Source organism: Hakea prostrata, chromosome 5, assembly GCF_041222555.1.
Source record: "Hakea prostrata isolate BN-2017 chromosome 5, UWA_Hpros_2, whole genome shotgun sequence".
NCBI classification, from domain to species: Eukaryota; Viridiplantae; Streptophyta; class Magnoliopsida; order Proteales; family Proteaceae; genus Hakea; species Hakea prostrata.
In genome coordinates this window covers 56,675,404-56,699,105 of record NC_142604.1, presented here as the reverse complement: position 1 = coordinate 56,699,105, position 23,702 = coordinate 56,675,404, and the positions used below count along the sequence as shown (strand labels likewise).

General features: G+C 38.4%; 1 protein-coding gene across 4 annotated transcripts in view; it reads right to left on the bottom strand.

Moving 5' to 3' along the window:
- Positions 1-20,332, bottom strand: part of EMB3141 (Pentatricopeptide repeat (PPR-like) superfamily protein) — a 28,999-nt gene extending 8,667 nt beyond the window's left edge. The window contains exons 1-2 of one of the 4 annotated variants that reach the window (XR_016173357.1): positions 20,055-20,135; positions 13,077-13,241 (exon numbers count right to left, since the gene is read on the bottom strand). Coding sequence is in view for 2 of the 4 variants with exons in the window: in XM_089154779.1 (XP_089010905.1) it covers positions 17,871-20,003 (2,133 nt within the window). In the remaining 2 variants the exon portion in view is untranslated. Of the gene's footprint in view, positions 1-13,076; positions 13,242-15,953 lie in introns of those variants that run through there. The other 3 variants (XM_089154781.1, XR_016173358.1, XM_089154779.1) reach the window with 3 other exon arrangements.
- Between the last annotated feature and the right edge of the window lie 3,370 nt (positions 20,333-23,702).

Genomic DNA, 23,702 nt, shown 5'->3' with positions numbered 1-23,702 from the left:
ACCTATTCTCTTTTATTTGAGATAAAGTTCCAAAATCCTTTTGGGCTGATGTTGTTTCGACTGCCTGCTATCTTATTAATAGGATGCCGTCGTCTGTGTTACAAGGTGGCATTCCTTATTCTTTGTTATATCATTCATCCCCCTTATTTGCTTTGCCTCCCCGCATATTTGATAGTGTATGTTTTAATCGTGGTCATCACACTGTAATTTCTAAACTTGATCCTCGTGCTCCTAAGTGTATCTTTGTTAGGTACTCTCGGACCAAAAAAGGATATCGTTGTTATTCTTTCAACTAACAGAAATATTTTGTTACTGCAAATGTATCATTTTTTTAGTTCACTCCTTTTTCTATTGAATTTGTTAGCTTAACTGGCTATCACTTTTATTCAAATTATTTTCCATAAGGCACAGTTCCTTCACCTCCACCTCCACCAGCCATCACCAAAGTGTATGTGCACTAATCAAGACCAACTGCTCCCCCCCTTTACACCCCCTTTGCACCTGCAGTTTATACCTCTATGCTGACTTTGTCTGCTAGTCATGAGGACGTTCCTACCACATTTGACATTGATATTCCCATTACCCTTCAAAAAGGTGTACTCATCGTTGTGTTCAATGCCCCATCTCTAACTCTATTTTTTATGTTGTTTTATCCCTTGATTTTTCCATTGCATATGTAAACCAAGCTAGTTCTAACACCCAGAGTACTCCAACACCTCTTTCCTTAGCCAAGCTCCATCACCTTCGTTAATTGCTATCCAGACTTAACGTATCTCCTTCAGTGGCTACTTCCAGTGAGAGGGTAGCTTATGCCATTGTTCCCTCTGTCAATCCACAGTCCTCCACAGGTATTTTCGGTTGCCACAGTGTCAATTCAACTTATCCCTCCCAGATAACCAATTATGGGGCAACCGACCATATGACTGGCTCGTCTTCCTTGTTTCATACTTATTCCTCTATCCTTTCTTTCTCAGGATGTTCAAACGGCTGATGGATCTCTTTCTCCTATCTCTAGGAAGGGATATATTATCTAGTTCGCCTATGGTTGATGGATCTCTTTCTCCTATCTCTAGAAGGGATATATTATGTAGTTCACCTACTCTTACCCCATCTTTTGTTTTGCATGTTCTTAAGTTTTCAGCAAACATTTTATCTATTAGTAGCCTTAATCGTGATATAAACTATAAAATAACATTTTTTCCTTCTGTCTTGGGACCTAGAAACCAAGACTAGACAGAAAGGGGGGTTGTACTTATTGGATGGGTCTCCATCAGCACTTTCTACGGCCTCTAGTTCCACCTCTCGCACTTTTTACCTTATAATAGTGGCATCGTCATCTTAGCAACATTCCATTATCTATTTTATCTAAGTTATTTTCGGATTTGATTAAAAGATGTAACTTGGATGACTTTTGTTGTGAGGCCTGTATTTTATCTAAACAGACAAGGCATATTTACCCCATTTCAGACAATCGTATTCCTTTTTCGGTAATTCATTCTAATGTGTGGGGTCCTTCTTGGGCTGCATCTTTGTTTAGTCTTAGTTCACCAAAAGAGTGACGTTTTCTCATATTTTCAAAATTCTCATAATATGGTTAGGAATTAGTTTGGGGCTACAATAAAAATCCTTCGTACGGATAATGGGACTGAGTCTAGGGTGGTGCAACCCTTCTTAGTTAGCTAACCATGGCATCATATAGCAAACAAGTTGCGTCAACAATCCACCTTAAAATGGGGTTGCCGAAAGCAAGAATAGACATTTACTTTAGGTAGCACGCTCCCTTATGTTCATTATGCATGCGCATCCTCAGTTTTAAGGTGATGTGGTTCTTACTGGAGCTTATTTAATTAACCGAACATCATCCCGTGTATTGCAACAGTGTTGTTCCCTTGAGGTTCTTCTAGGGACAACCGCTTTTACTGTTCCACCCAGGGTGTTTGGTTATGTTGCCTTTGTCCGAAACCACCATGTACATGGTAAGTTGGATCATCATGGGTTATTGTGCATTATGTTGGGTTATCCTGCTACACAGAAGGGGTATAACTGTTATTATCCTGGTTCTCATTAATTATTTGTCTCCATGGATGTTGTGCCCTAGGAAATAGTCCCTTTCTTTTCCCCAACACCTCTTCAGGGGGAGTGCCTTTGGTGAAGAAAAGGTTTCAGTGTTAATTCCTCCTTTCAGTATTTCTCTTGAGATCCTTGCAAATGATCTTCTCTCAGAAGATGAAGTGACCAGACAGGAACAGCTAGTAGATGATGTGCAAGGGAGCCTACACCTCTGAAGACCTATCAAAGAAAGAAGCGAGTGACCACCCCTTTTGAACCAAGCCAGTTGCGAGCTTTGGTTCCTAGTCTTAAAGAATCCGTTCCTCCAGGTGAGTCTTTCTCTAACCTTTCTTTTTACCCTATTTTGGACTTATAAATTGCATTGAGAAAGCAGCCATGAACTTGTACCAGATATCATCTATCCAATATGTTTCATTTCAGTCTTTATCCCCAGAGTTTCAAAGTTTCATTTCCTATTTGTCCTCTACTTCACTTCCTAACACTTGGCATGTTGAGAAAGTCGATTGTGGTAGAATGGCTTATTGATTAATGTGATCTCAAGCCCTCTATTTATAATTAAGTGGAAAGTACACTATTACATAAATACCCATACTTGGGTAACAAGAAATAGAAATTTATATGAATAAAAACTCTAATACAGTTGGACTACTAGTAGGACTCAACCAACACTCACCCTCAAGTTGAGGCATAGATATTAGTCATGCCCAACTTGCCTACAATAGGAAGGAAATCTCCTTCTTTCAAACCCTTGATGAAAACATCTGCCACTTGGTCTCCAAACCTCACAAAAGGCATGCAGATAAGCCATTGTTCCAACTTTCCTTTGACAAAAAACCTAACAATTTCAATGTGCTTAGTTCGATTATGTTGTACTGGATTATTAACAATACTAATAGCAGCCTTGTTGTCACAATATAGCATCATAAGGTTTGGAACTTGGACTCCATACCTTGTAGCAACCCTTTCAACCATAGTAGCTCACAAACTCCACGAACCATAGCACTATAAAGCTACCACATTCTGTTTATTACTTCTCCAAGTAACTAAATTACCTCCAATAAAGGTACAGTAACCTAAAATTGACTTTCTGTCCAGAGATCCCGCCCAATCAGCATCAGTGTATGCTTCTACTCTTAGATTATCAGTGGGTGACAAAAGTATTCCTTTTCCAGGAGTTCCCTTCAAATACTGTAGTATTCTTCTAACAGCCTTCATATGAGTTAAATATGGATCATGTCCCCACGGTATAAGCAATGTCTGGCCTAGTGTGGGACAAGTAAATAAGCTTTCCTACCAGCCTCTGGTATCTTCCTTTGTCCACTGATTCTCCCTCTCTTTTTTTAAGTTTAGCTCTAGCTTCAATAGGGGTATCAACTGCTTTACATCCCAACATTCTCACTTCTGATAATAAATCTAGGACATACTTTCTTTGGGATAGGAATATATCCTTCTTTGATCGAGCCACCTCAATCCCTAAGAAGTACTGTAACTTCCTTAAAACTTTAATCTCAAACTCTCTACCAATAAAGTCCTTTAACCTTTGAATTTCTTCACCATCATTCCCAGTGATGACAATATCATCTACATAAACAATGAGAACTGTGATGTTAGTACCTAACTTCTAGACAAACAGTGTATGATCAACATTGCTTTGCTTGTACCTAATAGAAGTCATTGCCTTCAGGAGGCGTCCAAACCAGCATCTAGGAGACAATTTTAACCCATAAATTGACCTCTTCAACCGACAAACTTTCCCTGCAGTATTGTCATCGAAGAAACCATGTGGGATTTCCATATAGACTTCTTCCGCTAACTCCCCATGTAAGAAGGCATTTTTTACGTCTAGTAGGTGCAAATTACAGTCATTGTTCACAGCTACAGACAACAGAACTCTGACAGTGTTTAGTTTCACAACAGGGGCAAAAGTCTCCTGATAATTTATCCCATAGGTCTGGGTAAACCCCTTTGCAACTAGTCTAGCCTTCAACTTGTTGATTGATGCATCCATATTTTGTTTAACCACAAACACCCATTTGCAGCCCACTGGTTTTTTTCTGGAGGAAGTGTAACCAGCTCCCAAGTATCATTTTTCTTCATTGCCTGCATTTCCTCTACCAAAGCTGCCTTCCATCTCTTATTAGCATAGGCTTCCTACCAACTTTTAGGAACAGATATAGATGATAGAGAGGATATAAAAGCATGGTAAGAGTCAAACAAAGAGACATATTTAGCTATGGGATGCTGAGTGCAAGATCTGACTCCTTTTTTCACAACAATAGGAAGATCAGAAGAAGATACCTCAAGGGGAACAATAGAACCTGATTCTAGAGCATAGTTGTCACGGCGACGAGGCGATGCGAGGCGGTTTTAGCTAGTTGGGGCGATGAGTCGATGAGGTGCCCTCCGAGGCGCTTTTGAGGCGGTCGAGGCGTTTTAGTGTACATCTCATACACTAATTCATTATAAACATATCTTATATATAATAAAAAAAAACTAATATTAGCCATTTAGCCTACCTCAAGTCATCCAACATACTACAAACCACACATAGTAGGTCCTAAATAATGAAATTGATAATGATACCAAGCTTCTATTTTGAAAAATCAGAAAATATAAGATGAAGATGATGACTAAAAAAATTACTGTACATGGTGATGAAGCTGATTAGCCGATGCAGTTGTTAATAGAAGGATCCATCACAAGCAAATCAGAAATTCAGAATACAGGATATTGAGTGAACCAGGGGAGCCTGTTGCAGAGGTTAGTTTCTATTGTGATCATCAAATTATATATGTTTAGAAATGTTGGTATGAATTAATCTGGAAGTTAATTTGTGTTTTTGTTTTGGGTTTCAGGTAAAGCAGAAGCAATCATGCAAGGGTGAACCAGGGAGCCTGTAAAGAAGAAGGTTTACTGATCGAAGCAAAGCTGATGGAAACAAAGCATCAATCTCAATTGTTTGATGCTGAAAACAAATGGTTTGCACATGGTGCATCAACCAAGCTTCTGAAAAATTCATGCTTGGGAGCAAATCGCAGGAGGAAAAAAAGAAGAAGCAACATACAGTGAATCAGTGATAATACAGTCATACACCAAGCAGTATGCAACAACCAAACCAAAAAAAAAGAAGAAAAAAAGCAAGTTGTAACAATCTTACAATCGCAGGAAAAAAAAAATTTCCAGCGACATACCGTTGCCTGAGATGGTGACCGACGCCGCTGCAATTTGATCGCTGCAACTACAGTGGCCTTCGTATGAGCCTATGAGGGGGGGGGAAAAAGAAAAAAAAAAGAAGCAAAAGTAAGAGTAGAGTGACCAGAAGTAAGAAAAAAAAAGTATTCAACGACTTACCGTCACCTGAGATGGAGACCAGAGTGACCGGAAGTGACTCGCTGCAAGCCTACAACCGCCGGAGGAGTTGCAGAAGAAAGAAGAAGGCTGAGATACGGTGGAGTTGCAGAAGAAAGAAGAAGAAATAGAGTCACACGAGTACAAGTCTCCAAATCCTTCAAAGGTTGTCGCCGGTGACGCTGGATGTCGCCGGTGATGACACTAGTTGTTGCCGGTGTCACTGGTGTCGCCGGTGGTCGCTGTCGGAGTCGGAGATGAAGAGAGTTGTAGAGGGATAGTAGCAGAGAGCGAGAGAGAGACTGAGAGAGAGAGCGAGAGGTTAAGGTTGAGATTGAGTTTCGATCGATTTCAATAATCTTGTTTTTCCTTTTTTATTTTATTTTTTTTTTTAAATTAATTTAATGTTACAAATGATAATATGTAATAATATGTAACACCTATATAACAACTCACCCATTAGATTCTTTCCGATTAGAATCTACGTTTCAAATTAAATTTCACCTTTGATTTGGAATCAAATAATTTACAATTCTAAACCCCCAATAAGGCGATCGCCCAGTGCAATACGGCGTCCGAGTCGTCTGAGGCGACGACTCAGAGACGCCTCATCTCTGAGGTGCCCGTCTTATGAACTTTGCCTGAGGCAACCATCGCCTCAGGCCTTAGAAACCCGCCAGGACGCCAAGGCGTCGCCTAGGCAACGCCTTGACAACTATGTTCTAGAGCAAGAGACTGAAGTGGTAATGTGTCACCTTTCTCCACCTGCTTTAGCCAGTTGTAAATCCTTCTCTGATAAGTCTGCACCTCCTTATTCTGGTCAATCTTGTTTTGAAAGACATCAATAGTGTGCCTCATAGGAGTGGTCTCCCCCTGACCAAGTTCTTCACATGGTTTAGAAAACGGAGGGGGGGAATTAGAGTCCTCAGGTATACTGGCTGAAGTCTCCCCCTGGTCAGGAAACACATCTTGAACTCCTGAGTTGTGTTGTGGTGGTGTGGTAGAAAGGTCTAGAGTTGGAACCAACACCTTTTAGTGAAGAGGTCGTGGGTTCGACTCTCGCTGAGGCATATTAATATCCCCATCCCCCGGCTTAATAAAGCCCCTTTGTACCCAAAAAAAAAAAGGTCTAAAGTTGGAAATAGCACATCTCCTCTAGGACTCTCCCCCTAGAAAGGTGTATAGTAAGGGCAAGACTCATTAAAAATGACATCCATGGAGACAATGGTTTTCCTTAAAGGAGGCTGATAACATTTGTAGCCTTTCTGAGTAGCAGAATACCCTAGAAAAATGCAGCGTAAGCCACGGGGAGCTAGCTTACTTTGATGGGCTATGATTCGGCATAACAAGACACATCCAAAAACTTTTGGAGGAATAAGAAAAGAAGAGGTTCCCTGGAGAATCTCATTAGGACATTTAAAACCAAGTATCCTACTGGGCATTCTATTCATAAGGTAAGAGGCAGTGAATATAGCATCACTCAAGTATTGGTCAAGGACATTCATAGCAATCATAAGTGATCGGGCTCTCTCTAAAAGATGTCGATTCTTCCTTTCGGCAACCCCATTTTGGGCAACAATATCAACACAACTGGTTTGGTTTATTATGCCGAGTCCAGAGAGATATCTCTGAAATTCACCATCAATATACTCTGTGTCATTGTCACTGCGAAGGATCTTCACAATGGCATTGAACTGAGTCTTAATCATATAATGAAAATCACGAAAACATCGAAAAACCTCATTTTTTTTGTTTTAAGAGATAAATCCATATAGAACGAGAGTAACAATCAATAAAAGTGACAAAATATCTATGGCCAGTAATAGACACACGTCGGCAAGGGCCCCACACATCAATATAAATAAGTCCAAAAGGAATAGATTTTCTATTATGAAGAGAAGATAAATAAGTAGAACGTGTCTGCTTTGCAAAAATGTAGGCTTCACAAAAAAATTCATCCGTTTTATAAGAAGAAACTAAATCGGGAAATACTTTCTTAAGAGTTCTTAGAGGGGGTGACCTAGCCTACGGTGCCACTGCTGAAGGTCTAATATTACCAAATGGACCGGATTAGGAGATTCAATCAGAGCAGAAGTAGATCCTCCACTTGGCTCTAACAGATAAAATCCGTTATCTAGTTTACCACGTCCAATCTCCTTCCATGTTACCAGATCCTGGAAGACACAATAAGATGAGAAAAAAATCACTTTACAATTCAAGTCATGCGTAAAGTTACTGATAAAGAGCAAGTTAGTAGGGAAAGAGGGAACGTGTAAAACTTTAGACAAAGAAAGTGATGGAAAATGTTGAATTGTCCCTTTTCCAGCAATGGAAGAATAGGAGCCATTAGCAATTCGAACTTTATCTTTTCTGGAAGTTAGAGCAAAATGTAAGAAAAAAAAAAGGATGAACCTGTCATATGATCTGTGGCTCCTGTATCAATGATCCATAGAGCAGAAACTGAAGAAATATGGTAGCCTATAAAAGTTTTACCTGAAGTAGCAAGGTAGGAGTTGGTATGGGTAGTGGAGGAAGCAGTGGTAGAGGTTGTACGGGTAGTAAAAGATTGCAGAATACGTCGCAGAGTAACTAACTCCTCCTGTGAAAAACCAATGTCTGCAGAGGGTGTTGTGGAAACTGTCTCAAAAATATAAGCTTTCAGTTTTCCTCTTTTTTGTGCTCTTTTTTGTTCAAAATCAACAGGTTTCCCATGGAGCTTCCAACAATTGGCCTTGGTATGATATGGTTTGTGACAGTGCTCACACTTGACAATCTCCTTAGCTGAATCAGATTTAGTGCTAACAGACTGTAAGGTTGATTTCTCCACAATAGGAGCATGAAGCATGGTTAATCGATGGCTTTCCTCACACTGAACAAGAGCATAAGACTGTTCTAGTGTAGGAAAAAGATAACGACTTAATACTTGCACTTTAATCTGATCATACTCCACATTCAAAACTGCCAAGAAGTCATGTACCCAAATCTTATCAACGTGCTTCCTATAAGTAGTCACATCATCTGGATTAGTGGGGTGATAATCCCCATAATGATCCAACTCTTGCCAAAGAAATCGCAACTCAGCATAATATTGGGTCACAGTCAGTTCCTTTTGGGTAGTCTCATGAAGCTTCTTTCGTTGCTCGTAAACATGTGCATCATTCCCCAACTGTCCATATGTTTCAGTAATAGCCTTCTAGATTTGGGTTGCAGATCAAGTAACAGGTATCCACCGGCAATATTTGGATTCATGGAATTCAAAAGGAACGACATAATAAAAGAGCCATTCGAGATCCATTTATTCTATGAAAAGCTTGTGGTAGTAGGTTTGATAGTAGTGCCCGTAAGTGTCCAACAAATCCTCTTCCGACAATAGTCAGGTAAGCGAATCGAGACCAGATCAAATAATTTATTCCATCAAATCTTACCGAAATAGGATGAAAAGTGGGGTAATGTTCGGAGCCAGTGGGAGCAGTAGTACCATCGGTAGTTGCCATGTTGAAAAGATTGTCTACAGTTTTTCAGTCTTCACCATTTCAAAAATAACTGAAACGTTACAGAATGCAATAGCGAAACCACGATTCAAAAAGTGCATATAGGGAAAACCATGTTTCTCTCTCTCTTCTTTTTTTTTTTAAATTACAAGCAAGCCCTTGGAAAAGCTAAAATTACAAATAGGTTCCTAAAACTACTTGAATTTACGAATATGTCCCTGAAACTATGCACATTTACACACAAGTCCTTAAAACTACTTGAATTTACAAATAAGTCCCTGGAATTATGCAAATTTACAAATAAACCCCTAAATTTATGCAAATTTGCAATTAGATCCCTGGAAGAAAAAAGAGAGGCAAATTTACCAATGAAACCCCTGAAACATCGGTATTCTGTTTCTTCCTATTTTTGGGCAAATAGAACCGTAGGTAAGGAGGAAAAAATACTAAATATGATTCGAATAAAGTTGGGCCTAATTCAAGGGTCAAAAGAAGAGATTCAGACGAAGAGATTCGACGGAGACGAAGAGTTTCAAACAGAAAAAAAAAACAGAGGAAACTCACTGTGATTCAGACGATCGATATTTTGCGATTCAAACGATTGATGGGCCAAAAAAAACTGTTTGTATTCTGCGATTTCTTTCCTAATTGCAACGGTGTTGCAAGAACAGGAAGCATCGATTTCTTTCCTAATCGCAACGATGTTGCAGGAGCAGGAAGCAGCAGCCAACAGCTGTGATTCCGTTCTTGGAGCAAGAAGCAAGCAATTGCGATTCTATTTTTGTTCTTTCCTACTCACAAGAAGCAGCGGCGGTAGCAACGTTAGTGGTGGTTCTTCTTCTCTTCTTCTTTCTCTCTTTTTTCTTCTCTTTGTGTTCTTCCCTAATCGTCTTGAGGCTCTGATGCCATGTTGAGAAAGTCGATTGTGGTAGAATGGCTTATTGATCAATGTGATCTCAAGCCCTCTATTTATAATTAAGTGGAGAGTACACTATTACATAAATACCCTTACTTGGGTAACAAGAAATAGAAATTTACATGAATAAAAGCTCTAATAGAATTGGACTCCTAGTAAAACTCAACCAACATGGCAGGAAGCATTATCTCACTCAAACTAGAAGGAATATATAGATGAGGAAATGCAAGCTTTGGAGAAGGGAAAAAAACATGGGAATTGGTGACTTTGCTTGCAAGAAAGCAATTTTTTGGGTGCAAATGGGTGTCCGTAATCAAGCACAAGGCAGATGGGACTATTAAGAGGTACAAGGCAAAATTGGTGGCCAAAAGCTTCACTCAGACTTTTGGCATTGACTACCAAGAGATATTTGCTCATGTTGCCAAGATGAACACAATTCAGACTATCCTTGCATGTGCAGTGAATAAAGGATGGAGTCTACAAAAGTTGGATGTGAAGAATGTTCTTCTACATGGAGAACCCCAAGAGGAGGAGTATATGGATGTGCCTCTTAAGTATTCTACTGCCGAGACTCATGGGAAAGTATACAAGTTGAAGATAGTGTTATATGAGCTAAAGCAATTGATGCAAGCCTAGGATTGCCAAGATTGATATGGTGGATAAATAAAAAATGAAAAGAAAAGATAAGGATAGGGGCGACATTCTTTAAGATGACGAGTAGCTCTTCAAGGCTACAGAATAAAGCACTCTTCAAGGTCCAAATCAACTCAAACATGAGTTTAAATCATCCTTTCATTCCATTATATTCAAAAGAGGCCACAAGGGCTTAAATATATAAGTAAAGGAACATTACATTTTAGATAACATAGTAAAGCAACCTTCTCATTTAGGGTAAAGAGAATATACTAATGACCAAAATTAGATAGGTAGCTAATATGCCAATTATTTAAATAGAGGGATGGCAAAATGATAGTTATCAGAATAGCGAGATAGTAAATATAATAGTTACCTAAATGGGTGGACAGTAAATAAACAGTTAATTTAAATATATGAGTCATGGCAAATTTCAGCCAAGGCTTTCCATGTCAACTTGCTTCACATTCCAAGCTTAGGTACTGTCAATGCAAGATTGCATCAGCAGTTTTCGAAAGCGTGGTTTGCAACGGTTCCATAAGGCAATGATCTCTAATGGCTATAAGCAGAGCAATGCATATCACATTTTTTTCATCAAAAGAGATGGTTCCCACACTATACTTCTAGTATACGTACATGATATTGTGAGCATCAACAACAGTGAGGATGAGATTCAGCATTGAAGACCTTTTTGGAAATTGAATTTGAGATCAAACGTATGGAGAAGCTCAGATATTTCCTATGACTGGAGTTGGCATATTCCTCCAATGGTGTCTCTCTCTCCCCGAGAAAGTACACATTGGATCATCTTAAGGAAACTACAAAACTAGGGTGTAAGCCTGCTGAGACTCTTATTGAGCCTAACCTACATTTAAAGGCAAAAACAGGGGGAACTAGTTAACAAAACAAGGCATCAAAAGTTGGTGGGAAAGTTGCTCTATCCATCATACCAGGCCAGACATCACATTTGCAGTCAATCTTGTGCCAGTATATGCATGATCCCTACTCCTCTCACTTGGACACGATGTATCATATCTTGAGGTACTTGAAGGCCACTCCAAGAAAAGGGATACTGGTTTTAGCTCATCGATACTTGAAGATTGAGGCATATACAAATGCAGACTAGGCAAAATGTCCAAATGACAGAAGGTCTACCTCTGGATATTGTGTGTATGAGGAAGGTAGCTAACAACTCTATGAAATAGAGTCAATTCAAGTGTTTTTATGCTTAAGATAGCTTGATTTAGGAGTGAATTATCTTACTTTTAGTGAGTGTTCTTCCTTAATTATAGTTTAGGGAATCTTAGTAGTTTTAAGTCTAGTGTAGCTCTTTTATGTTGTTTTTGCATGAATTTTCTTTAATTATTGGATGGAATTGATCAATCTTAATTTTCTAGGCACCATAGGAAATATGAAGTTATAATGGATAAAGAAATGGCATGAATTACAGAAGAGAAACAGAGAACTAATCTTCTTAGTTTGCTGCAATTGTGTGATCAAAGCACATGTGGCATCATCAATGAGAACACCAAAAGAGGCTAGCTGATTGGATATACCTTTTTGTCATTACCTGAAAGATCTCAACCACTGATTTTCAAGGGAAGATTTTCTAATCCTAAGCTCTTATTTACCCTAGCACTTAAAGAAAGAAAGGGGGCAGCCAATACAAAAGGGAGAGAAAAAAAAAAGAGGAAGACAAAGAACAGAGGGAGGAGATTTCGTCCAGGAGAAGGAAGTTGGAGAGAGAGCTTGAGCACTGTGGAAGCATTATTTGGCTCCTCAGTTCTATTTTTCCTATTCTTATCTATTCTAGTTGTACTCCATTGATAGCTGTATCAATATGAGATTTTTGGATTGTGTTGGTAGATACTGATGACATAAAGTAGCAATGCAAAGATGGAAGATAGGAATCAGAAATGTACTGAGCGATGGGATATGTAAGGTATCTAAGGTGCAAGGGCGTGTACCCTTATGAAGGGCGATTGGATGGCCCTACAGTGTCAAAAGGATGATCATGGATGACTTCATCAGGAACTACACTATCTTTTGGCACTGAAGGGGAATGTTGTTGCCATCTACATTGATACACCAACAATGGCTGGGACTCTGTGATAAGAGGAAGTGGGTTAGGAATATCAGGTGGTTTATAAGAAAAAAACAACAGTTGAATCATTTGAAGAATGATTAAATGAGGTGTCTTCGAAGAAGGTAACATCTGCACTCACAAAATAATGTTTGAAGTCTAGTCAAGGCAAGGGTACCCTTTTGAGTACGAAAGTATCCAAGAAAACATATTTCAGAGCACATGGAGATAATTTGCAAATTCTTGCTTAAAGTCACGAACAAAACCCACTTCTAAAAACACAAGGTGAAATGGGAAACAAGGGTGCAATAGGGTGCACAAGTTGAAAAGGGATTTTATTATCCATTACAAAAGAAGGCATACACTTTGTAAGAAAACAAGCAGTAAGAATAGCATCACACAAGTCGGAAATAAAGCTTTGAAATTCTAGGGATAGGGAATGATATGATACATGGTTAGAAATAGGGTGTTTGGTGCAAGTGTGTGGCTGTTTTCTTAAATGCAATGGGCAAATCAAGATTAGAGACAGACTCACCAGGAGGAATGGTTGCTTCAGGACTAGGATCTAGTGCTTCCAATTGTCGTGGCTCAGAGGAGGGCTTCTGCTTCCTTTAGTAGGTCTTTAGAGGAGGTCTAGACTCCCCTTACACATCATCCACCAGTTGTTCCTGTCCAGTCACTCCATCTTCCAATAGGAAACCTGCCAAAGGAGACTCAACAGTAGAAACTTCAAGAGAAATCTTAAGGAACACAAGAGTTTCTTCACTAAGACTCCCCCTAAAGAAGAGGAGGAAAAAAGGGAACCTGTTCCTGAAAAACAACATCCATAGACACAAAAAATCGACAAGATCTAGGATGGTAACATTTATAACCTTTTTGTGTAGGGGATAGCCCAAGAATATACACCGTAACCCTCTCGGATCAAGCTTACCATGACTATGATGGTTACGAACAAATGCAACACATCCAAAGACCTTATAGGATATAGTAATTTTGGTTTGTATCTAGGAGAACTTCAAGAAGACTATGACACGTGAAGGCATCCTATTAATGAAATAGGTGGCACTTTGAACCACATCACCCCAAAATCGAGGTGACACATGCATAGTCAACATAAGGGACCGTGTCACTTCCAAGAGATGCCTATTTTTGTATTTTGCAACCCCATTTCGAGGAGGTGTACCAACACAACTGGTTTGATGAATAATCCCATTATCAGAATAGTAAAAGGGAAAGTTGTCACCCAAATATTTAGTCCCATTATATGTCCTCAGGATTTTGATTACAGCCCCAAACTAGGTACCATATTGTGGAAATTTTGGAAACAGGAGAACAATTTTTTTTTTATGCAAGAGATAAACTCAAGTAGTGCAGGTGCAACAATCAATGAATGTTACAAACCAATGATGGCCTGATATAGACACAGTCCGAGAAAGACCCCATACATGAGAGTGAATAACAGAAAAAGGAACTTTACTTCTATTATCTGAAATGGGATATATATATGTCTTGTTTGCTTGGCCAAAGTACAAGCATCAAAGCAAAAACCATTCAAATGACACTTTCTAACCAAATCAAGAAAGAGTCTACACAAAACTGATAAAGGAATGTGGTCATGACGATTATCCCACTGTAATAAAGACACTAATGCAAGAGAGGATGATGTAGAAACAATAGAAAGAGTTGATGGATAATCAGAACCATCCAATAGGTAAAGCCCCTCCTTCTGTTTACCACTGTCAATCGTACGCCCCATCTCCAAATCTTGAAAAACACAGTGAGATGGAAAGAATGTTATTTTGCAGTTCATGTCACGGGTTAGGCTACTAATGGATAATAAATTATCTGAAAACTTAGGAACATGCAAAACAAAGGAAAGGGTGAGGTTAGGTGAACAGATGATGGAGCCCTTTCCAAGAAATAGGGGTCGAGATCCATCAGCTGTTCGAACGTTCTGAACAAGTGGAATAGAAGAATAAGTGTGGAATAAAGAAGATGAGTCCGTCATGTGGTCGGTGGCCCCAGAGTCAATTATCAAGGAGGGATCAATATAATTGACATTGTGACAACCAAAAATACATGTAGGAGGCTGAAAACCAAAGGTAAATGCAACGGCAGATGCAACACTTGCACTGGGAGTCAAACCGAAAGAGGATCCGTCAAATCTGGTCATCAGCTGACGAAAAAGATTCTGGATCTCGTCTATGGAAGCAAGTGTTGGAGTACTATGTATGTCTAGAATAGCCTAATTTGCAGATACTTGATTGCTGCCCCTACTACCACTCTTTCCTCCTCCACGAGAACTGGTTAGAAGTCCATGTAGTTTCCAACATTTATTATTTGCATGGCATTCCTTCCCACAATACTCACACTTCACAGGAGGTCGAGAGTTACCAAAACTAGGCTTAGAATTACCAAAACCAGCAGCTAACGCAGACTTATCAGGAGTCTTTATATACTATAGCTATCTGTCGATTGTTCTCTGTACCTACTATGGTATAGGTTTGAGCCAAAGAAAGGAAGGCTATCTAGAAAGGATCTGTCCGCGAATTTGATCAAATTCTATATTCAATCCTACTAAAAAATCATAAACTCTCTGTCTTCTATTGTTGATAGGTAATAGCATCTTCAGCATTCTTCGATGTAAACTTCCCATAGAAATCTGAAGTCTGGTAATATCCCCGAAGAGTTATAGTACTAAGAAAGAGTAAGGTCCTTCTGCTACAACTGATTAATTTTCTGTCTAATTTCAAAGCATTGTGAATCATTGCCTACTCTGAAGTATGTATCCTTAGCAACTTTCCAAATAGTTGTCGCATCAGGAAGGAGGAGATAATTGTCAGCTATGCTTGATTCAATGAAGTTGATGAAAAAACCCATGACCAAGCATTCATTTGTGTACCACTTGAAAAGTTGCGAACCAAGTATGGAAGGTTTTGTAGATGTCCCATCAAGATGGCCAATAAGACCACGAGTTCCAACAGCAAGGAAAATTGAACGAGACCATCTAAGATGATTTGTCCCATTGAGTTTCACAATGGTCATCTAAAGCAGAGAAAACTCACGATCCCTATGAATGGAAGACATGGGAGACTCTTCAGATGTACCAGACAAGGGAGATGTGGGATTGGCCATCATAGGAAGAAATCACTCAAATTACAAACAGCTCCCTAGAACCATTCAAACAAATCCCGAAACTATTTGAAATTATAAACCAACCCCTAAAAATAGTAGAATTTACAAATAGCTCCCTAAAACTATTTGAATTTGCAAAACAAGTCCCTACAATCTCAGAAAATGTTACCTGAACCTACGATGTACCTAGAACCACTCTTAAGCATCTTTGAAGGCTCCAGAGACATTTGAAGGCTTGCCAAACACTCTCGCAAGGCTGAATTTACACAGAGGATAGTTTTTGTTTTTTTTTTGGGAGTTTAGAACATCCTAGGATTTTTTGGAGAGGACAGGGTCAAGGGATGGCCCTAAAAGAGTCATAAAGATGCAGCGAGTCTTCTAGAAGCAATCATTGGGTTTAAAGAGGGTTGTGGGGAAGTTCGATTGGGGCTGGAGGGCTATAACAGAGTTAGGCGATGGCCCTAGAAGAGTAAAAAATGCAGCAACTCTTTTAGGCTCTATTGTTGGGCTGAAAAGAGGCTTCGACTAGGTCTAGATGTGGACTGGGATGGTGGTTGGGTTTAGAATGATGGAGGCGATAGGGACTAGGATGGGGGCTGGGGTTTAGAATAATGGAGGTGATGGGGACTGGGAGTTTAACCTCGCACTGATACCAAGTTAAAATCTTGAGAGAATCCTGACTTATGTCCTATGTGACATAGCAGGGCATTATTTATAATAATAGTTATGAATGAGCAACTACAATGTTCCCTGATGTGGGATTAAAAAACATAAACAATAAAGACGCTCTAATAGACCAAACACCCAACTGAACTCAAACTCCTAACTGAACTCAACTTATGACTTACAACAATATCCTTTCTCACCACTTCTCTTAAGGTTATCTAAGTCTGCCCCTAGCACTTCTAATTCATTCAATCTGAATTATATCACTTCTCCGTACAGGGGCATTTATAGGTCTCCGTTGAATGTGGTTGTGCCACCTTAAACGACTTTCTCAAAGCTTATCATTTATGGGAGCAAATCCCAGACCAACTCTAATATGATCATTTCTTATCTTATCCTTCCTAGTTTTGCCACTCTAATGTTCAAGAAAAATCTATCCATCTATATATTGGTTCTCAAATGGATTTGGGTTAACGTATAGGAATACCTGCATTACATCACCACCAAGTATATTGCCATATAAGCTGCCATAACTGAACTTGCCCATCCATCTCTTAACATTGTGTTGACAACAATTGCAGCACTGCACACCGCGTGTGTGCCAACACAACATTTTTCAAATGTCAACACAGATGTGGAGCTTTACAATGTCCATTTTTTGTTTGTTCAACTGTTCATTGTTCTCATGATTGTGTTGCAAACAAGATGATTCTAAGTGAAAACTTTTGAAGAAAAAGTATAATAAAATGAGTTTTGTACATTAAACCTAAGAACTGTGGCACTCATCCTTGATTTCTAGATTCATATACAAATGAGTTCTCAAAAAAAAAAAGGATAAGTTTTATGAGTACAGTTTTTCACTGAATTGTTAAATTTGAAACAGATTCAATCAAGGCTACCCAACAAAGGAAATTATATAATCAATGAAAAAATTAAAGGCAAACAGCTTACCTAGGAAAGGCTGAGGATAAGGCAAAAACTCCCTGTGATTCATGTTGAAAACTAAAAATGGTGGAAATTAATCAATTATAAAGCATCTGTATTCAAGGCATCACTTGGTGACGGAATGGTCACTGAATTAATCAACTCCCCTTGGTGGGAATCAAGAAACCCTTTGTTGAAAAAGATCCAACTTCATTTGAGTAACTTCACTTCAATGAGGTCTAAGAACATACATGTACTTTGACACACTAGAGTAATGTTATGATGACAATAGAGACAATATAGGAAAGATCTATTAGGTTAGGAATTTACATAAGCAGTGTCTCTAATTCTATATATAAAGAAGGGGAAATATCATCTACTTATACTAAATACAATGAATAATAATCATCAAAGATAAGGAAGAAGCTTTGAGTAAACCAAATTACTGCAGGCAACTATCCAATGTAAAGAAAATCGAGCATGTGGTCCAACTCCCAGTGTATAAAGAATTTTCGTATATATTTCCATTAATAAAAGAAACCATATCTTCAAGTACTAATGGAATACAAAAGAATTTCATTTCTACAAGGGAATAATTGCATAGTCACCAGTAATCCCCACAAGAACAACTTCCATCCTTGAAATGGTGAAACCGACTTGCATCCCTCACAACAATTACTCGTCTAGCGACCAAGGCTATCAACTTAATAACCTCATGGCAGTCGGCACAGATCCGATGGCTCTGCACTATTTGTAATGACGTTGAACTTGATGTATTGATGAGTCCGAAAGCAATTGCCAGTTTTTCACTATGGTAGGAAGAAATCCGTGCTTCCCGTTCATCCACATCAGGAAGCAAAGATTTCTGAACTGGGATATGGCCACGTTTTGATATCTCCAACATCAAACCATCTACTTTTTGGTAAATTTCTTTGGTTTGAATATGGGATCTATCACCTGAAAGGAAAACGTGAGCTTTTTTCTTCACATTAATCCAACTACATGCAGGAAGCATTCTCAAACCCCTCCTTTTCAAGGTCTGTATGACTGCAGCAGCTTCCCTCACCCTTCCAGAACTGTTGTATATATTCAACAGCACAATATAATTGCTAAGCTTCCCGGGTTCCATCCCATAAAGCCTTTCAGCTGCTACTTTCCCAAGTTCTAAATTCCTGTGGACTCTACAGGCTGTCAGCAAGGCAGCCCACATGTTTATAGTAGGCTCAAAGGGAGCATCTCTTATCAATGCAAAGGCTTCATCTAAGAGACCTTCTCGTCCTAATAGCTCAATCATGCATGCATAGTGCATTGCTCGGGGTTTGATATTGTAGTCCCTGGTCATTGATTCAAAAATTTCCCTCCCTTTATCTGACAAGCCTGAATAGCTACAGGCAGACAACACAGCAAGAAAAGTCACATGATTGGGAACCATGCCTTCAAAGATCATTTTTTCAAACATCATGACAGCCTCCACTCCCCGGCCATGATTAGCATATCCAGCAATCAAAGCATTCCAAGAAATTACATTTTTGTGAGGCATGCTATTGAAAACATGGTGTGCATCTTCAATCTTACCCCATTTGCTATACAAGTCAACCAGTGTTGTGTTAGCTACTACATCTAACCCAAAACCATGACGAACCAGACCAGCATGTACTTGCTTAGCATGCTCTAGTGAAGCTAAACGGGTACATATTCGAATAATTATGGAATAAGTGAAGTGATCCATTTTCACACCTGAACGCTGCATCTCATGATACTTAATCATAGCCTCCTCACTGTATCCATGAAGTGCATAACCTGCAATAATTGAATTCCATCCAACCACAGTCTTTTCTGGCATTCCATCAAAGACAAATTGAGCAGATTCAATGTCCCCACACTTGCTATACATGTCAATCAGGGAACAAGACACAAAAATGTCAGCCCTTAACCCCATCTTCAGCACACATGAGTGCAATTGTCTCCCTACAGAGACTAGTCCTAATCCAGCAGAAGCCCGAATCATTGTGGCAAATGTGCGGGTGGTGGCATCCGAAAACTCCAACCACATGAAAAGGAACAACTGCAAAGCCTCAATGTATTCTCCTGAATCGACAAGCCCACTGATAATTGTGTTCCAGGACACTAAGTTTCGGTCAGCCATAGCATCAAACAACCGGCGTGCGTCCGTCATCATCCTACATTTCACGTGCATCAACAAGACCCTGTTTTGGAAATATTGATCCGGTTCAAACCCGCTTTCAAGCATGTAGCTGGTTACTCTCTTAACACATTTAATAGATCTCAACCCAATACATGCAGTCACCAGCGCATCGTACGTGGTGCACCCCACAACACAATTACCCTTGGACTCCACAATTTCGAATAATTCAAGTGCCTCTTCATACCTTTTATAGTAAACGAGCTTCTCTATCTGAACGCATAACCCTGAAGTGGGTTTCCTAGTCTGCGATTCTTCAGAAGCAACTGCTATTTCTAAATTTTGGATGATATGACTTGTGTGTTTTGGCTTGGGTCTTGGTTGTATCCCTTGCTTAAGAGAAAAACACTTGACATGAGACGGTGACATTCTCCACCTGTCTCTTCTGTCATATAAGAAATAAAACCCATGCAAAAGGGCAATATTTCTGGTACTGTGACCTTTGGGATCTAGTAATAAACTCGAAAAGCCACAGTAGCTTTGGGTGCGACCTAATGATCCATTTTGGAAGCGTGACAATGGAAGTTCCATCATGGAACACACAAAGAAAACCAGTGAAAGGAATGAAGTACGCGATAAACGTACCTATATGTGCGTGACAAATCAGAAATCCAGGAAACGGGAGATCTGCCGGGATGATGTTGGGTGATCCAGTTTCTATCCCTCATTTTGATGCCAATGCATTCCTAAAATTCAAAACGTTTACTTCCAGCTTTCAACTTTCAACATCGGCTGCTCCGCCTGAATGGAAAGTGTTTGTGATTATATAAAATAAAGACATCAACCTTTAGAATGAAGCCAGTGCTTCTGAGATGGTAGAGCGCTCACTAACCATGGGAGTCATACTGAGATCGAAACCCCGCAGCTCCACATGGTTAGACGGCTATTTTTCTGCATTTTGCATGTCATTTTTCATTGTCATTTCTTAACATAAAATTATATTTACACCGTCTGTTTTGCAAAAAGTTAAGTTTAGACTCCCTAAAATTCATTTTATTAGGTTTTTTATTTATTGATAAACATTAGATTAGGTTTATTTCTCTTACATTTTGAATTATGTAACAACTGCAAAAGGGAAGTTTATAATAAACTCAATTTCAAGAAGAGTAAATATAATTATTTACAATATAGAGGAATAAATGTAATTTGCTCTGAAAATATTTTTAGGGTCATTCAGTTTGATTTAGATACATCCGTAGGTTACATAATCATCTCTAATCCATAAGCATCATCCATATAAAATATGGAAAATGTTTTTAACACAAGGGTAACAAATGTAACTAGTCTTCATGTAAGTGTACTGAAATTTGTGTCTTTATTCTCACTATGCCTGCATAGGCCAAACATGATGACCACATGATAGGGGCTGTCCAACCCAAACCTTAGTCTCTTTTATCTATTTTCTTTTAGACAAAGCAAAACACTAGTGATGACTATTAATTAACAATTATATATGGACACATTTTGCTCATAACATTTGAATGATGCATATGATTTCATTAAACCAAAGAACATAAATGTTTGACTATATAAACTAGACCAGATGGACATGTGCATCCACAGGTTTGTTTCCATTCCAACGAGCTATATTACATGAGGAACTGACAAAGATTCTTCAGTATTACACACAAAGTAGTTATTCATTTTTTGTCAAAAAAAATCATAGTAGGATCTACAGCATAATCCTAAATGTTGAAAAAGAGTTTGAAACAAAGAAAGGGTGGATACATATTATAAAAGCTACCAATCCAAACCCTAGTCAACTGCCAATTTAATATAAAAATGAATGATTAAACCAGATAACAAAAATATGTAATTATATAAAATGCTAAGCCGAATCAAGTCCTAGGGGATTAATGGACAAATACATCCAACACACATCATAATATCATACTACCATATAAAATTAAAACCTCGAATTAATTGTGGACAATATTTCATTGGACCAAAAATCATATCATATTGCTATATAAAAATAAAACCTCAAATCAGTTACGAACAATTTTTCATTAGATCAAAATACTCTTCCCACAAAACAACATATCTCCCGGGTCATGGAACATGCCCCAAAGCAACATAACCTCCCACTAGGGGATACACCCTTACAAAACAAAGTACCCCTCAGTACTCCTGCCATTGAAACTTCCCACCCCCTCTACCCACACCCTCCTAAATTATCCATCAAATCATAACGTAGAGGAATTACACGTTATAAACACCAAGATTTAAAATAAAAATAATAATAATAAAAGAGGACACCTCCACAATGATTTTCCAAGATCTCACTCCCTAAAAGACCAGCAAGTGAAGCTACTACGTAGGCATCTTCCCAACTACCCACAACTAAATAACACCAAAAATCCATCCAAAAAGGGATTGGGAGCATCTATCCCAGCAACACAAAAATGCTCAATCAGTTGCTATCAAACCAATATTGCTTTAAATTTGCATTGGCTTCTTTGATAGTCGAAATTCTGCAATTCCAAAGTTATGCTAACGCTTTTGCATGCCAGAGATTCATCTTGGGGATGCAGTGCTAGACCTGACTCACTCTCTACTTGATGGATTTTCATCTAGTCACGGTGTTAAAGATATGGTTTTTCATGCGGTTGTGTGTGAGTTGTGTTGGCCTTCCAATGCAGAAAACTTGGAGTTATGCTAATTTAGTTCATGTCCATTCGATTTCTTTAGTGGTTCAATGCCAATTTGATTCATTTAGCTGTGATACCAAAAAGTATGTCCAGCTTAGTTAAAGTATGCCACTTAATATCTTCATTTTTACCTCTTGAGAGATCGTTTGCAACTTTACAAATCAATATGGATGTTAACTGATACTGAAACTTATTACTGTAGAGAACCATTTCTCATTCAACAATATGTGTGGAGGATGAAAGGGAATCCAACTAGAAGGGGTTAAAAAAGTGTTTTCATTTCATCGTATGATGAAATATTTGTTGATGTCAAGTTTTATGGTCGAGTTTCAAACACTTACAATCTTTTTTGGGTAAATGGAATTATTGCAATTACTATTGAAGAATGATGGTTCAATCACGTGATTTTGTCTTGGTTTCCCATTTTGTTCTCCATTTTTTTTCCTGATAGATGACCAAGGTAACAACTGTTGGCACATAGTTCCATAATGTCAATAAACTGAACCACATATCCATGAACTGTAGCGTTTAAAACAATCCAAAATAGTAAAAGACCATCAAACAAATCAAGCCAAATTGATTGAAGAGATGTTTTTTAACATCTCCCTTATTTATCAAACCTCTCTCAGCAAACACCTCTTCCTTTTCTTCTTGAGAGTTTCGGTTTTGAAATTGATCTTCATATTAAATCTCCACCATCTTCCATTCTCAACCTCAGTAATGTTGTTGATGCATTAGGTTAGACACATTGCTATCTTCCCAGTATTTAAATTCCCAGACCCCTTGTGTATACTCTCCATCTCATCCATAACTAACTTGAAAGATTATTTGCCTTTTAGTTGATCAACTAATCTCAATCATTCCTTTTAGAAGTTCTCTTCTCCCAAATGAACCATGCTTCTCAAAGTTTATTTCACTTAACAAATGCAAACATATGGACAATGTATAGCTACTCAGATGGTCTGTATGTGTCTACTTTGATACAGTTGGATTGAATATACCTTGTTTTTTTTCAATAGTTCTACCTTTCTATTTCTCATTGCAAATCAAAGTAGAGACTATCCCTAACGCCTCTCTTCTCTCCATTGCCAATTCTCATCCTTTATTTCTTTCAAAAGCTTTTAAAATTCTTCTTTAAAAATATCATTGGAATATAGGATCACTTGACAAAATTTTACATTACCAAAAGAAATTATGCTCATATTATTTTGTTAAATCATAACAAAAGCGAAAATTCTACGTGCATTTATACATGAGGTTGTACTAGTAACTACTAAAACAAACACATAGTTTCTATGAGCACCATACTGAAGTCATATTAATGTGAGTAAGTCATTTTAAGACTTAATATTATTTTGTAGGGAAAGAAATTCAAAAGAATAAATCATGTAAAAAGAAATTATGAGTACCCTTTGGGCCTTTCCTATTCTCCAAATCGTTAGATTTTTTGCTTGTCTCTCTAAGAGATTCTTCCAAAATTTTCCAATATCAAAATGAGATTGTCGCTTCCTTATTTTGGCCAACAAGCCAAAACAAGGGAAATCTCCTATGAATGGGATTTATGATCAAAATTTCTTTCTTT